The 17840-nt window shown below is 41.4% G+C and overlaps 1 protein-coding gene across 1 annotated transcript in view; it reads right to left on the bottom strand.

Moving 5' to 3' along the window:
• Positions 1–17840, bottom strand: part of RYR1 (ryanodine receptor 1) — a 359853-nt gene that overhangs the window by 95991 nt on the left and 246022 nt on the right. The window contains exons 61-68 of the mRNA XM_082264106.1: positions 16380–16429; positions 16112–16172; positions 13241–13479; positions 10571–10652; positions 10326–10456; positions 9232–9552; positions 8700–8940; positions 6359–6446 (exon numbers count right to left, since the gene is read on the bottom strand). Of these exons, the coding sequence (XP_082120232.1) occupies positions 6359–6446; positions 8700–8940; positions 9232–9552; positions 10326–10456; positions 10571–10652; positions 13241–13479; positions 16112–16172; positions 16380–16429 (1213 nt within the window). The remainder of the gene's footprint in view (positions 1–6358; positions 6447–8699; positions 8941–9231; positions 9553–10325; positions 10457–10570; positions 10653–13240; positions 13480–16111; positions 16173–16379; positions 16430–17840) is intronic.

Below are 17840 nucleotides of genomic sequence, written 5' to 3'. Positions count from 1 at the left end.
TGGGCATTTAAAACCTTTGAGATTGACATCACCTGGTCTTCCCAGACGATGATTGAGAACAATCCATGACACTGGCAGGTCTCAACCTTGCAAAAGGGGCAGTGCATGCTATAAACTTTTGCAGATACCATTTTTTTGTTTTCTGTAATTTTGAAAGTGTCAATGATGGAAATAAAATCTAACTTTTGTTGACATATTATAAGAATGTCTGATCTGTAATTTGATGCCTTTTGGAGATTTTTCCATCTTTCCTTGGCTTCTTTATGCACATTAATACAAATTTTTACCTGGGGTGCCCAAATTTTCGATCACCACTGTATACTGAGTTTGCAAACTATTTTTACATAAGAGAACCCTGTCGTTAGGAAATGTAAACTACAGGGCTCTGTGATACTGTTATGGTTACTTAGTAGCCGTTGCATGCACAAATCCGAAATATTGTTTATTTATTTTCTTTTAATTAATATTTTATTTCATTTCACAAAATCCAAAAAACATGTTATACAATCCTTTACATATTTATTTCCCTTTCTGCCATCCCCCGCCTACCCCCCCAGCTTGTGCCTTTTTATTTCTGCCTAATCTACACATTTCTCTGTATACTTCTTGTTTTTCTAAAATTTCTTCAATTTTTCCCATGTACTATTACATCTTTCAGCTTGGCCCTCCTCTCTACTACAGAGATATTCCATTCAATATATATTTACTCAATTTTATCAAACCATTCTTTCATAGTAGGTATCTTTGGACTTAACCATTTTTTTGGAATTGTTCCTTTTGCAGCTTTAATCAAATGCGGTACCAAAGATCTTTTTTTTACGATTTGTATTATGAAAAAGGCATACCCATGGGTCATTTGGTAACTCATCTCCTGTAATTTCCTTAATGTAGTTTTGTATCTCCCGCCGATAATCCTTGAGTTTTTTACACTTGCCATGGTACCCTTCTGATTGCAACCTCTCCAACATTGTGGAGAGTTGCTTTGTTGGTATTTTTGGGCTTTCACAGGGGTTATATACCATCTTAAATAACATCTTAATAGGTATTTGTAGTTCATTTCTATTGTGTTTATGTCAGTCGCTTATTCGTGTGCCCCTCTCAAAACTTTAGCTACTTGTTCCTCTAATCTTATATCCAACTCCTCTTCCCATTTTCTAATGAATGTAGGCATTTCCAGCGCCTCCAACTCCGTGAGTGCTCTATAGATCTGAAACATTCCATGTTTCACCAGTGTCTGTGAATTACATAACTGTTTTATTGAATTTAAGTTCTCTTCCATTCTAATTAGTTGTGGTAGAGCAGTCAAAAAGTGTTTCAGAGCAAATACCTTCATTCACCTAATTTTGTAAATTCACCTGTGTCTTAGCTCTTGAAATGAGCATAGTTCCCTTTACATACAATATCTTTTAATTGTGTGTTTCCTAACCAATCTCCAAATAATCTGTCTTTTCCAGGTAAAAAGAAATTTGTTCCTGCTAATGAAATTAATGGTGAATTGTGTACCCATTTTGCTTGTCTATAATTAAAATCCCAAACTTTAAAAATGTTTTTAGTCTAAATATGTGTACCTACATTCAACATTCAAGTATTTGTGTGGTATCCATATATTTTTGTCTAGTTGTGTTCTACTTATTGTGTTCTCCATCTTAACCCATCTTTTTTCACTTTTTGTGTTTGTCCACTCTATCATACGTGTTAAAATAACTGCGTTGTAGCATCTTTTTATATCTGGTGCCGCTATTCCCCCTTGTGCTTTGTCTCTGCTCAATACTGCAAACTGTACTCTTGGCCTCTTATTTTGCCAAATATATCTAAGAATAATTGTTTTTAATGTTTTAAAAAATGTCTGAGGGAGGGCTATTGGCATGATTTGAAATTTATATAATATTCTTGGGGAATTCCCATTTTTACCATATTTATCCTCCCCTTCCATGAAAGTGGTCATGCTACTATTTTCTTAATTTCTGTTTTAATTTAGTTGAGAAGGAGCATATATTTATCTAGATACAAGTTATCCAATGAGGCTATCAGCTTTATTCCTAAGTATGTTAAGTTATTTTTCCCCCCAAGAAAATGGGAACTCTTTTTGAAGTGCCAGTTCTTCTTATTTCCTTAAGCTTATATTTAAAACTTTTGATTTTATAGGGTTGATTTTCAGGTTTGATACTTCCCCAAAGTTTTTTAGTTATTTTAGTAAATTTGGAAGTGATGTTCTGGAATAAGATATATAGTACAGGATATCCGCATATGCCGCCACCTTATGTTCCTCTTCTCCTATCTTCTCCCCTCCTATATCTACGCTATTTCAAATTGTTGCCAATAAAGGTTCCAATGAGAGTACACATAGGAGGGGAGACAGCAGACATCCTTGTCTTCCATTGACCTTTTCCGACGCTGTGGGATGGTTATATAGGTTTTTGATCCATTGGGCCATTTTAGGTCCTATTTCTGGATTTTCAATTGTTTCCATCATATATTCCCAGTCCACTCTGTCGAATGCCTTTTCAGCATCTGTCGACAGAAGTAAAGCTGGATTTTTCCCATTTTTCTCTTTAGGCAACATTAATAATGTTCTTATTCTGTTGTCTTTACCTTCCCTTCCTGGTATAAATCCTGTTTGGTCTGCATGGATCCACTCCGGCATTAGCTCTTTTAATCTTGTCACTAGGTTTTTCGTATACATTTTTGTATCTGCATTCAACAATGCTATTGGTCTATAGCTAGAATATAGCATTATATCCTTCCCTCCTTTCGGGATAACTGTTAACATGTGCCGGTATAGTGCCTCTTTCCTCATCTCCTCCCCTTCTCCTAATTTATTTAAGTATGTACACATTATTGGAATGAGTTGTTCGTTACATTCTTTATAATATCTTATTTTAAATCCATCAGGTCCTGGGCTTTTTCCTGTTGGTGTATTTTTTATTGTTGTTCCGATCTCCTCTTGTGTTATTGGGTTATCCAGGGCTTGCAGTATTTCTATTGCTACTTTTGGTAATTTTGCTTCCCTTAGATATTTCTGTTTTTTGTTTTCTTTTTATTTCTACCTCCCCGAATTCTTTTTGCCTTACCGAGTAGAGGGTGCTATAGTAGCTGTGAAAAACATTTGCAATATCTGATGTTACAAACACCATCTCTCCTTTATTGTTTTTCATCTTTTCTATATAATTTAGTGATTTTTTATTTTTTAAGATTTTTGCCAAATATTTTCCTGGTTTATCCCCCCATCTAGATTTTTCTTTTGCTACCCTGTTGAAGACTTGTCTTGTTTCTTGCTCCATTAAATCTTTTAATTGATCTCTTTTTAATATTAGTAATTACTGTACTTCGGCGTTTATATACTTTTTGTTTATCTGTTCCAGCTCATATATTTCTTTAATTACTTTATACATATCACTTTTTCTTTCTTTCCTTTTTTTTTGCTGCTATTGAGAATAACATTCCCTTATTATAGGCCCTTTGTGCTTCCCATATTGGTAATTTTGGGATCTCCGGGGAATCATTCAGTAAAAAGTATTGTTTAATTTCACTTTTAATTTTATTTTCTATTTCTTTGTCCTGAATCAATTCCTCATTCAGCCTCCATGTGCCTATTCTTTTTTGTGTTCCCATCAATGGCGGCTGGTGTATACAGGGCGCAGGGGCGCCGCCCCCCATCCATGCGTCCGGCCCCCCTAATCTGAATGCATGGGCGCCGGACACATGGAGTACAATGGGATTTTTTTTTATTTGGCATCACCTGATTAGAGCCAGAGGCTCTAATAGGGCAATGCAAAGGGTGGACCCAGGGAGCAGAGCAGTGCGCCCCGAGCCCACCCATTGTGTGACAATATCGAATGAAAATTCGCTACTGTCACACCGATCCTCCTCCTGGGCAATCAGGAAGCGCGTCCGATACACACTTCCTGATTGCCCGCAAGGCAAACCCCTTGCCATTGGCCGAGGAGGAGGCAGGACCAGAAGGACTCGTGGAGTCGCTCCGCCAATCACCGGGACTCAGAAGAAGCCGCCCGCCGCTGCTGCTGGAAGGACTCGTGGAGACGCGCCGCCCGCCGCAGGAAGGACTCGTGGAGACGTGCCGCCCGCTGCCGCTGCTGCTCCAGGTAGGTAAGGGGGCATGCACGCTGATCTCTGCATTGGGGGCATGTATGCTGGTCACTACATTGGGGGCACGCATGCTGATCTCTGCATTGGGGGCATGTACTCTGCAATGAGGGCATGTACTCTGCATTGGGGGCATGTATGCTGGTCACTACATTGGGGGCACGCACGCTGATCTCTGCATTGGGGGCATGTACTCTGCATTGGGGGCATGTACTCTGCATTAGGGGCATGTATGCTGGTCACTACATTGGGGGCACGCACGCTGATCTCTGCATTGGGGGCATGTATGTTGGTCACTACATTGGGGGAACGCACGCTGATCTCTGCATTGGGGGCATGTACGCTGGTCACTACATTGGGGGCATGTATGCTGGTCACTGCATTGGGGGCATGTATGCTGGTCACTGCATTGGGGGCATGTACGCTGGTCACTGCATTGGGGGCATGTACGCTGGTCACTGCATTGGGGCATGTATGCTGGTCACTGTATTGGGGACATGTACGCTAGTCACTGCATTGGGGGCATGTACGCTGATCTCTGCATTGGGGGCATGTACGCTGGTCAATGCATTGGGGGCATGTATGCTGGTCACTGCATTGTGGGCATGTATGCTGATCTCTGCATTGGGGGAATGGTATGCTGGTCACTGCATTGAAGGGGGCATGTATGCTGGTCTCTGCATTGGGGGAATGGTATGCTGGTCACTGCATTGAAGGGGGCATGTATGCTGGTCTCTGCATTGGGGGCATGTACGCTGATCTCTGCATTGAAGGGGGCATGTACACTGGTCACTGCATTGAAGGGGGCATGTACGCTGGTCACTGCATTGAAAGGGGGCACGCTGGTCACTGTGCATTGAATGGGGGCACGCTGGTCACTGTGCATTAATAGGGGGCACGCTGATCACTGTGCATTGAAAGGGGGCACTTTTCACACACTGCATTGAAAGAGGGCAAGCTGGTCACTCTGCATTGAAAGGGGGCACGCTGGTCTCTCTGCATTGAAAGGGGGCACGCTGGTCACTGTGCATTGAAAGGGGGCACGCTGGTCTCTCTGCATTGAAAGGGGGCACACTATACCTTAATTAATGTAGGCCCCTTTCACACTTTTGCGACCTCAAAATCATGCAATTTTTTACAGCGTTTTTTGCCGCAAAGCAATGCCTATTACATTTTTCTGTTTGCGTCCCCCCCCCCCCAAAATTTTGAGCACCAGCCGCCACAGGTTCCCATGATTCCCAATTTTACTATTACCGGTGAGTGATCTGAAAGTGTTTTTATTTCAATAGAGGAGTTTACTACTGTTTTCAATAGTCTATGTTCCACTAGAATATAATCTAACCTTGAGTACGTGTATACAAATCCATAATAGATTACTGCGCTCCATGGTATCTTTATTGAAAGAACAAAATCACATCACAGGTATGACAGGAACATTAAGAGGTGACGCGTTGCAAAGATTTTAGCGTGAAACGCATCACCTTTTAATGTTCCTGTCATACCTGTGATGTGATTTCAAAGCTTCAATAAAGATACCAAGCAGCAATATTCTGGATTTGTGCATGTTATTGAATCTCACAGATGAGCCGTGCAGCACCCTGGGTTCCACAGTTCAAAACATGTGAGAGTCGGTCACTCACCTAGAGCAGCATTACTTTGGCTTTACTTAGTAGCTGGAAGACTATGTGCAATATCAGCATGAATTCAATGACTGAAAAGGCAACAACTGTCAATTATTTTGGGCCTTCTCAGTTTGGAATTTGGACTACAAGACTAATTAAACCAAGTAAAGCACAAGGCTGGTTAGCAATCTTTCATACTGTATGTAAGTGTATACATATATTTTAAGCTGAACCCCAACTTTGCCTTCAGTCTTGCACAGTTATACAGGCTCCTCTCCTGTACTGAAATTGCTTACTGTAATTTTGTTGCACACACTGGGATCTTTATTGCAAGCTGACCAGGTAGTTCCCAATATTAATTTGTATTTCTGCTATAAATTGGATGTTTTTTATACAGAGTTGACTGTAAGGGCAGAAATGGACTGTAAGAGCATGAAAACATGCTCTCTGGAATTTGCCTAAAAAGGTTACATAGATTCAGTTGTAAATATACAGAAAAATATTGGAAATGTATTCCAAGATTTGAATCACTACTCTGCATGTTATTAGACAGCTGGTGTAGAGTAAAGTAATTTTGTCTAATATTCAGTCCTAGTAGAACAGGACTGTATATATGAACCTTTATAACTTACATGGGATTTCGACCAGAAGATGAACACCTCCCCAACCATTCGGAACAATTCCTCTGCATCGCTATTCGGCACAGTAAGCCAGTTTGCCCTGCAAAAATGTAAAAAGAAAAAAAAAAAAGAAAAAAAAAGAAAATAAATGAATATATCATTTTTTTACACACACACACACACACACGTGTGTGTGTATATATGTATTTATTTTTTGCATCTCTGCAAAACATGCACATTTCCACAGGTTATATTCCTTTAAAGACCAAGCAAGTACAGAATAATGAGGGGTGTCAGCCCTGCCTAGCTGTATTTTTCGAATGTGCTTAAAGAATAAGTTCATCTTCGGGAACATGTTCCACCCATTTTTAGGGTGGAACATGTAACATGTTCCCGATCCTGCAGCAGCTCTCCGATCCCCACACTCCCTGTGACAGCAGGCTTGGGATCTTCTCCCATACCTGCTGTTACTATTGGAAAAGAGCTGGCCGTGCGGGACTCTGCTTAAACAATTGCATCATTATTTTCCAGATCACCAGGGCACTGCTGAGCACTTAAGTATTTCATTGAGTCTTCCTGCCTTTGTGAAGCGGCCTGTCTTTACAATGTACGGGCAGACAGCTTACACTGACAGTCTGTAGGGGTTCTGCATACCACCCGCAATGCTTTCCAGGCTTCTACAAAAAAAAAAAAAAATAGTAAATGCATATTTTTTTACCTGGAAAAAAAAAATGTGCATTTATTTATTTATTTAAAGGTAAAAACACCATTTAAACCCTCCCACCCTTCAATTTCTACAAAATAGAACATGCGTATTCTGTAGTCCAAGATAAGAACTAAGAAGACTCTTTCAAATAAAGTTTGCTCAGGACAGCAATTGGTTTTCTGATTATGAGAAATTACATATTAGGGTTTACAAACATTTTATTGCTACTGAAAATGTTTCCTACTGTACCATAGCAGATATACGGTATATAAACAGGGTTTAGAACACTGAGATTTTATTAGTCTCAATATAAAAACAACTGTGTCAATACCTGTTAACTTCCCTGCAGAATGTAGCAGCAAGAGTCCTGCAACTGGGTTGCTAGTTTTGTCCACCATCAAATTTGGAGGAAAGAGAAGGGTCATTGTTGCACAACATAATCAGCTTTTAACTTTCAGAGCTAACCCAATAAAAGAGAATAGACTGCTCACTTAGTAACATGAATGTTCACTTATTTTGGTAAATAGGATGAAGCTGTTTTTCACTTCAAATGGTTTACAATTGGATAAAGGAATTGAACACAGCTACACGTCGACTGCTAGCTAAATGGACATATAAAGTAAATAGCCTATTTAGTAAATCAACCCCTCTTTTTTTCCGAGGGCAGGCCATAGCATATATGTTTCAAACTCATTAGTTGTTACTTCTCTTTTCATAAATTAAAACTCATTTGTCCAATGTTTACTTTAGGCAAAGCCATTTTTTTACAATTCAGATAAATATATTTCCTTTAAAAAGAATACTGCTATGAATGAAACCTTAGGTTTTGCGAGTTTTACCAGGGCATACAACCATAAAGTTGTTAACATATAGGAATATATTTAGGTGTTATTTGTGACTATACAATACCTGGGAAATGTACCTTTGGACTTGAATTCCTCCTGAAGAATAGTAGTGCACTTCCTGTACATAAGCACTCCTGCATCTTGGGTCAAATAGCTGCATATCTCCAGTATTTCACAAGATATGGAGTGAGATTTCATCATATATCTACTGTGATGTTCATTGTTGTCCTTGCTGGACAGGAAGTTGTACCTGAGGACATGCAGTGCAAAGATCTCCTTGCTTCTGCGGTTCAGTGCTTCCTCTATCTCTCATGCTGCTCCTTGAATATTCCCCCACCAATCACCAGACCACCTGTGATTTGGGAGGCAGCTCAGACAGGACAAACCAAAGTCCCACTCTTTTACCAAGGTGCGTCTACACAGAGACACAGCGTGGTTGGATTTGCTAAAACTAGAGAGTGCTAAACATTTTTTTATTTTTTTTAGCAAATTAACCCCAGTGTAAAACAAGGCATAGTAATCAGTAATGGGGAAAAGATCGGCTGCAGGCAACCTATAGGAATGCTGTGATTAGCCCTTTGCCCTCTGCTTGTGTTTTTGGGCACAACTTTTACATTTAATTCTCTCTAGGTATCTTTAGAAAGGAAGTAAGAAATGGTTCAAAAGCGTGATTATAAATTATGTTCTTTACATATGATGTATTAATCTAAAAATAGATTTTTTTATTTGTTTATTAAAGGCCAAGTTCAAATCCCTATCCTTCACCCATCCAAATTCTTGTGCTTCTCCTATATAACTATACCTGTTATTATCTACGTAACGAATCAACAGAGGATAGAGAGCATAGAGGTCTCTGCAGAGGACAGAGAACTCATCCCGTATCAGAGCTTCTGAATCTTCGGACTCGCTCTTCGCCTCCAGGCGCAATTGCTCTTCCTCAGCCACTACTTTCCCTGCCCGTTTCTTCAGCTTCTCCATAGTGGGAATAAAGTGAGTCCGAAGAAGCTCTGGCTTGGCCTTGCTGACGATGGGCTGTGCAAATACTGATGAAGAAGAAAAAAATATATGGAAAACTTTACAAAAAGTCCTGCATCTTCTAATCTATAACCAGTAAGAATCTTAATTCCACCTGTCATTTAATTTACAGGTCCCCTTGTGCTCACGGCACACAAAATTAGATATCTAGTTAACATATGAAAATTGTAAGAGTTAGATCAGCTTTTTTAAACTATAGTGCATAGGCATTTTTATATAAAATGCTAATTTATAGTCCCTTGGTAATGATTTGGTCATATTTTGTTTCTCTAAAGCATCTGTAAAGTCTTATGGATTACCTGCAAGTCTTTTCATCCAGGAGGCTTCATCTATGCCTAGATTGTTGACAACGATACGGAGGATGTTACCCAGGAGGGCATTCAGATGTTCAGAAGTAACACTGGTGCAGCAGGGCGTGGTTTCATCTGGCATATTTTCTGGCCCTCGTTCCCACCAGCGAGGAAGATAATTGCACAGCATGGGCAAAGTTACTTCAATAACATGTGGCATCTCTGTGTACCGGGCACCAGACTCTGCTAGCATGCTGATTTCTTTTGTCAAGGAGTACAGGTCAGGGATATCTGGGCACATTTCTTCTACAGAGTTGGGGAGACCCAAAACTAGAAGGGAAAGAATGTTCAATGGCACAACTGATTGCATAGTTCAAGCTATATTGGCTTTTAATGAACAATGGAATTATAGGAAACTGCACTCTAAACAAATTTGGTTAATATCAGCCTGACCTGGCCAAAAAGGTAAAAAGAGTGCTGAAGTAAAGGCATAATTGTGGTGACTGCAAGTATCCTTCAAATGGATCCTTAATCTACTATAGTGACTACTGGATACTTCACCTGGCCTGTAAAATGGGTTAAGTCAAGATTGAGCACCTCTTGGAAGATGAGCCCCACCTGACATTCATTACGTAAGTGCCAGACCCTTATACCCTAGTTGAGGCGCAGTTTAATCTCAATTTGTATATGAGTCAAGGCCCTGTATACAATCTGGGATAAGGATACAAGGGGTCCCACATAGTGAAAGGAATCGATTTGGAAACAAACACAGATCAAACCAACCATGACAAAGATGTTTGTACTTCAGCACAGTATTTAGGTTTAAGTCAATTTTAAATGGCAAAAAAAGCCATTACATTCCATTATTTTTTGATTTCCCTAAGGCACATTAAGAAACCTTAGAAATTTGGTATTTTGAGAAATTAAAATGGAAGATAAAGTGAAAGAAAAGGGAGGGCTAATTGGAAGGGGCAGTCACAACAATGAAGTCTCCTAGATTCGCCATAAAAAGAGGTGAGGAGAGATTCAACCACCAGCATCCACACCTAACTAAACTATCCCTTTAGGATGGGATCATATAACTGCCCAATCCTCATACTCACTGGCACGTTCACGAGGAGTCTTGGTGGTGTAGACCGAGTAGATGTTGTATTCATTCAGGTGGGGTTCCAGGAAGGCCACAGGCATAGCAGCAGCAAGTCTTGCCAAACATTCACCCAAAGCTGGGCGTTGTCTAAAAATAAGCAAGTAAGAAGCGTAAAGATTTTTTTTTATCTACAAAGACAATCCATATACAGGGGTGAACCAACATGCAGCCAGTAGTGGTATAAAACAGTTTTGCTCTTACTTTTCAACATAAGGGTTCTTAGTGGTACCCAGAGAGTAGATACTGCACAGTGTTCTGTAGCAGGAGACCTGTACATCATCCACTGAAAGGAAAAAAGAAAAGAACATATATTAGTAGAGAGCCAATATATTATCATAGCTAAAGAACATGAAAGGGATATGGGAATGCTATTCAAATACAGTGCCAATGTGGAAACTGCCATTTGAATAATTGATTTTCATGTCCAAAGCACTCATAAGCGCATATAAAATATAAAGATGTATTTTGAGGGCAAAGTCCAAAGTCGGGTCCAACACCATGTTAAAATCCCCCATCCACACAGGCGGAACATTGGGATGTTGAGCCATAAAGGACACACCTTCCTGTATGACCACAGAACTGTATGGAGGAGGGATATAACAAGCCAGGAGCAAATATTGCTGAGTATACAGTGTAACATGCATGAAAATAAACCTGCACTGGGGGTCCAAGCGAACGGATATAACTGACAAGTGCATATTTTTAGAAAAAAGGATGGAAACGTCCCTGGAGGCAGTAGCATGGTATGTTCAGCCTATCCACGGGCGTTTAAGAGCCAACTGGAGTTGGCCTGTGATATGGGTTTCCACCAGTACCACAATGTCTGCTCTATATGACTTAAGGCAACCAATAACAGCGGAGCGTTTCAGCTTATCCCTGAGACCGCGGACATTCCACGTGAGAAATTTCACGGTGGCCATAGCGGTGAGGGAGAGGGGTAAAGCAGGATAGTCGCACTTGGAATCCCCAGAGCAGGTTCCCTGTGAATCGCGACACATCATAAAAATGCATTGTATCAAAAGCATAGCGTACCTTAAAAATAACCACAACAAAAATAAGGCAAAGAAAATGAACAAAACAAACCAACAAAAAACAGTAACCCTTCCCTCCCCCCACCCCGCTCTCCGCGACCCCAACTGTGCGGGAGCACAATCCCATAACCCACTAAAGAATAGGCAGTCAAGAACAGGGGTGTAGAGGGCCGTAGGTACACCGCCAGCCCCAAAAGGAAATAAAAGAAAGGCCATCTCTTTGATGCATCCAGTAGCAAATTGGGACGAGCAAACACTGGTGTATACCGGAACGGTAGTAGGACACATGGTGCAGTACATGGTCAGTCAAGCGTAGAGCAATGCAGCAACGCTCCTGTAACAGGCTCCCAGGTCTTGGAAACCAAAAAAAAGGGGGGAAAACAAAGAACCAGGCGCCAGTAGACGCTCAGTAGGAGTTGGAACCGGGAATAAAAGGAAGGTCAGTAGTATGGTGCCCACAGGGACCCTGGGTTCAGTTCCAAATACAGGGCAACGGCAACCAGTGTGCCAAGGACATGGTAGGAGGATATAGAAATGAGGAGGCATATAGAAGTACTGTGACTGCACAGACCAAAAAACAACAAAACAGTGTGGGTGCAGAGTGCACCTATCAGAGAGGGGTGCAGGTCATCGGTTTACCGGCCAACAAACAAGTGAAGCCGCTAAGGCACAGTGTAACCTGGTGGCTACAGGGAGCAATCTTCTCAGGCAGGACGGTTCCTATCCGCATCTCTTTGGTCCAGCCATTCTGATGCGATGGTCGGATCTTCAAAGAAGTGCGCTCTGTCATCACACACCACCCGCAGGCGGACGGGAAACAGCATGGCATACTTCAAGTGGTGTACACGCAGGCGCCTTCTGACGTCAGTGAATCGGTAACGTTGTACCTGGACTTCCACCGAGAAGTCTGGAAAAGCTGCTATGCGGCCATTTTGAAAAGGAATGTTGCCGCGTTCGTGGGTTAAACGTAGTATTGCATCACGATCACGATAATTGAGGAGTTTTGCAATAAATGTACGAGGCTGTGCACCCTCAGGGGGGAAGGTGGGCGGGCATACAATGGGCTCTTTCCACTGCAAAGGTTTTACAGAAGGCATCCCTGCCAAAGTGGGTAATCAGTAAAGTTTCCAAAAAGGTAGCCGGGTCAGGCCCCTCAGGCAACCCAATAAAACGCAGATTGCAGCAACGTGCCCTGTTTTCCAGGTCATCTTCCTTCTGTGCCAGTTGTTGTAGCAGGCGCTGCATGGTATCTGCCGTGTGCTGGAGGGGGTTAATAATATCCTCAGCCCTGCTAATCCGGACCTCAGTCTCCGCCACCCTGTCCTTGAGCTTTGCCATGTCCTGTCTGATAAGTGAAATGTCCACTTTTACCTCCTCTATCTTCGTAGTTAATGTGGCCTGACAAGTGGAGATCGCCTCTAGGACCCTGTTGGTATCGGCCACGGAAGCCTCCGAGGGAGCGGCACCATCTTCGGCCTCCATGTCCCGCTCCTGGCGGCGGAATTTGTCGAGCTGCTGAGCAGCTGAAGCAGCTTTCCGTGGCGGTGACATGACGCCAGGACCGGCGAAGGACTCCCCACGGGCAGCAGGTATGAATCGATCAGTAAAGGGCACACAGGATAAAAGAACAGGATGAGACAGGAGCGGAGCTCAGCTCATGTGCGTCCTACACCATTGCCGTTAAGGCCACGCCCCATTTTGAAGGCAAAGTACGCGCTTTTACTACCTTTACAACTATAGGTATATGTCTGAGATTGGAGAGTCAATTTTTTCACTAATCAAAACATGCAATACTGCAGAAATTCATTATAAAGTTTATCTTTGGAAAGTCTCAACTTACATATGACATCGTCTCCAAACTGGTGCTGTGCAATGTGCTCGAAGAGTGATGTAAGAACTGGCAAAAGGGCTACGGTGGTGTAATTGATATTCTGGGCCACACCCTTCACCTGAGTGCGAGATTGGGATACTTTCCCCAACTTTAGGTTCTCAACCATCTTCTCTATGTCTTCAGATGCTCCCTCAAAGAAGGAACGCAAACCGGCCTTTACTATCTCTGGGCCAGACTTCATGACTGTCCTGTCAGGAGGAAAGGGAGTGTTACTAGCCTTGGAAATAAGTTTTTGATAGAAGAGGATAGGTTAATAAGTAACAAAGATATGATACAAGAAGATAAGTGAAGAGCATAAACAGTGAGGAAAATAGTTATTTGATCCCCTGCAGATTTTGTAAGTTTGCCCACTTACAAGGAAATTAAGGGTCTATAATTTTTATCATAGTTGTATTTTAAATGATAGGGACAGAATATAAACCAAAAATCCAGAAAAAATACAAAAAACAAATGCTATAAATTAAGTTGCAGTTCAGTGAGTAAAATAAGTATTTAACCCCAAAGCAAAACATGACTAGAGGAAAAACCAATGTTGGCAGGCACAGAGGTAAGACGTTTCTTGTAGTTGGTTACAAAGTTTGCACACATCTCAGGAGGGATTTTGGTCCACTCTTCCTTACAGATCTTCTCTAAACCCTTAAAGTTTTTTGGCTGTCTCTTGGCAACCCCGAAGTTTCAGCTTCCTCCATAAACTGTCTATAGGATTAAGGTCTGGAGACCGACTAGGCCACTCCATGAACTTAATGTGCTTCTTCTTGAGCCACTTCTTTGTTGCCTTGGTGGTATGTTTTGGGTCATTGTCATACTGGAAGACCCATCCATGACCCATCTTCAGTTCTGTCTAGCTATTGCCAAAGAGCTCAATTTTGGTCTCACCTGACCACAGCACTTTCTCCCAATCCTTCTCTGATTAATTTAGATGTTCATTGGCATGACTGTACAAGTGCCTTCTTAAAGAAGGGGACTCGCCGTGTTTGGAGGAAGAAAAATGCTGACTATGACCCTAAGAACACCATCCTTACAGTCAATCACGGAGATGGAAACATTATGCTTTGGGGCTGTTTCTCTACTAAAAGTACAGACCGACTTTGCTGCATTGAGGGGCCAATGGATGGGGCCATATATTGTAAAATCTAGGATGAGAACCTTCTTCCCTCAGCCAGAACACTGAAGATGGGTCATGGATGGGTCTTTCAGCATGACAATGACCCAAAACATACCATCAAGGAAGCAAAGGAGTGGCTCAAGAAGAAACACATTAAGGTCATGGAGTGGCCTAGACAGTCTCCTGACCTTAAACCTATAGAAAATTTATGGAGGGAACTGAAAATTCAAGTTGCCAAGAGACAGCCAATAAATCTTAAGGATTTAGAGAAGATCTGTAAAGAACAGTGGACCACAATCCCTCCTGAGATGTGTGCAAACCTGGTCACCAACTATAAGAAATGTCTTACCTCTGTGCTTGCCAACAAGGGTTTCTCCACCAAGTACTAAGTCATGTTTTGCTTGAGGATCGAATACTTATTTTACTCACTGGACTGCAACTCAATTTATAACATTTGTATCATGTGTTTTTTTAAAGGTTTTTTGTTGATATTCTGTCTCTATCATTTAAAATACACCTATGATAAAAATTATAGACCCTTCATTTCTTCAGTGGGAAAACTAACAAAATCTGCAAGGGATTACATAAATATTTTCCCCACTGTACGTAGGAGGAGAAGATTTCCATTTCCAATACATTTTCATTAGAAAAATAAAATACAATTGGTAAACCATCAAAGCTTCACATAAAGGCATCAGAAAACCAAGGTTTCACAATGATATAAGTGCACAATCCTGCAGAGTAAAGGTATGAATGGCAAAAGATTCCACAGATAAGATGTATAGCAATAGTACCGGCTATGGGAATGCATTGATACCAAGGTAAAAACATGCAAAGGCACTATTTCGCCTACTGACTTAATGACTGCTTATCACACCTGTACATCTAAGGGGGTCCCTCTCCAATGGTTCAGAATATCATTGGTTCTTATGATAGTGTCAGGATAATAACATATTGAGGCAGGACTGGGAGACTTAGGCGAGTACCACAGGATAACGCTGGAAGACAGACCATTGGAAAAGCGAAAGAAAAGGAGGAAGTGAATGTGAAAGAGGAGGGGTGGCAGGAGATGAGTTCTATAGGGGATTTTCGGACTCAGATGGGTCATATAAGGGGCCCCACTATGTTGGCAGTAGGGACCTGTATAGGTCTTCCGGAAAATAGAGATCTATCCAAACGGGCCATATCTTTTTAAATTCACGGGTCATGTAAGTTAGTATTTGAATTTTTTGTGGATTAAAAACCACTCCATTTTCTGTTTTACTTGGGTTATTGATGGTGGGTAGGGCCACCAGGCTTTTGTCAGAAAAAGCTTGTTTTTACAGGGAGCTATGAATTAAAGTTCTGCCATCTTTTTAAGAAATTAAGCCTGAACCCCAGTTAAAAAATGTAATTGCACAGAAAGATTAAAGGTAAAAAAGCAGCTTATGCTGCAATACTCACCATTAATCCAGCACTTCCACCCACAGAAGAGCCTCGTCTCCATCAGATGGCACTATTGTTCTGGGTTAATTAATGGCAAGGGTCATTCAGTACACTTCCTATGAGCCCTGGCTGACACTGACACACTCCCTAGAGGTGCATCCTCACGCCAGCCTTGGCTTATAGTACTGCTGCCCTCTGATGTAATGGCATGTAAGAAAAAGACAATTCTTCTTGCTATAAGAATCAGAAACATTTTTCATGTATGAAGTCTGTGATATGTATGTGTTTACCTGGCATCCAGAGAGCGAGCTAGGATATGTAGACAGTTAACCACTGCAGAGGCATCATTTCCTGGGGAAACATGGCAGAAGTTATTTTTAATGAAATTCAAAATCTTAAAATCAACTTTCTTAACCCTTTCACCTCTTCAAAAAAAAAGTCCCCAATTCACATCACCATGTCAGAGAAAAGAACACAAAGAAAATCTACTGCTTAAACCAGTTCATGCCGTAAAAGTTAAAGAAATAAGGGAGTGTGAATAGCAAGAAACCGCCTTACCGAATAAGGACACGCGATGACGTACAAGAGCAGCAATCTTACAGAACAGGCTGAGGAGCGTAAGAAAGACAGATACAAAGGAAATGGAGAGATAGTGAGAGAGAATTAGAATATAGAATTTCAGTGAATCAAGAGGAAACTTCCAGCAAATGTGCATCTTATTGACATGCCAAGCCGACTCTTCCACATAGCTCAATTTAATATTTATTGCCGTGACTCAGAATCAAACAATAAACAAAACTTTGCTAATTCACATCATTTTCTGGTTTGTCCATGAAACTGTTGACTCTTTAAAGTGAAATTCACCAAATGGACACAGATAACATTTCCTATTCTGTCTCGAACTTAAAAACTCAAACTTCCCGACCACCCGTCGCCTTTTTACTGCGGCAGGGTGGCTCTCCAGCGCGCGGGAAGCTAGGAGGCACGCTCCCGCCCCCCCACTCGGCAGCAGGGAAGCCGATGCATGGGTCAGCCGGCTCCGATTGCCGCCTGATACCCGCGATCGCTCCCCGCTGAGAGAGAAGGACGGTCGGCTGTTGTAAACACAGCCGACTGTACTTCTCCCTGGAATGATCATAGAGCCCATGTGATCCTTCTATATAGGATCACATGTCTCTATGGTCATCTCAGAAGCCACGCCCCCCCCCCCCACAGTTAGAATCACTCCCCTAGGGTCACATTTAACCCCTTGATCACCTATACTGTTGACCCCTTCCCTGCCAGTGTCATTATTACAGTAACAGGGCATATTTTTAGCACTGATTACTGTAGCAATGTCACTGGTACCCCCAAAAGTGTCAAAAACGTCAGTTAGGGGTCGGATCTGTCCGCCGCAATGTCGCAGTGCCGCAAACAAATCGCAGATCGCCGCCATTACTAGTAAAAAAAAAACAATAAAAATGACAAATCTTTCTAGTAGTTAGTAGATGCGATAACTTTTGCGCAAACCAATCAAAATACGCTTATTGCAATTTTTTTTTACCAAAAATATGTAGCAGAAAACAAATTGCCCTAAAATGTTAAAAAATTTCGATTTTTTAATTTTTTTTTGAGAATGTCATATAGCAGAATGTGAAAAATATTGTTTTTTTTCAAAATTGTCGCTCTTTTTTTGTTTACAGAGCAAAAAATAAAAATCGCACAGGTGATCAAATACCACCAAAAGAAAGCGCAATTGTCCGTTAACATAACGCAGCGCCGAATCGCATAATAAGGCCTGGTCATTAAGGGGGCAAATCCTTCCAGTCTTAAAGTGGTTAAAGGCTAAGTTTTTTTTTAAAATTACAGTTACCCACTGTACCAATATAGCATTAATGTACTTATTTTGTAAAAATAAAACAACTTTCCATGATTTCTACACCTGCTTACCTCGCTACCTTACCTAGCTGTTTAAACACACTGTTCGATTACTTCTGCCTTGCTTCCTGGACAGACTTTAGGTCATGACACAGGAAGGAG

Source organism: Pelophylax lessonae (assembly GCF_965119305.1).
Source record: "Pelophylax lessonae genome assembly, chromosome: 7".
NCBI lineage: Eukaryota > Metazoa > Chordata > Amphibia > Anura > Ranidae > Pelophylax > Pelophylax lessonae.
This window is presented reverse-complemented; position numbering and strand designations above follow the sequence as displayed.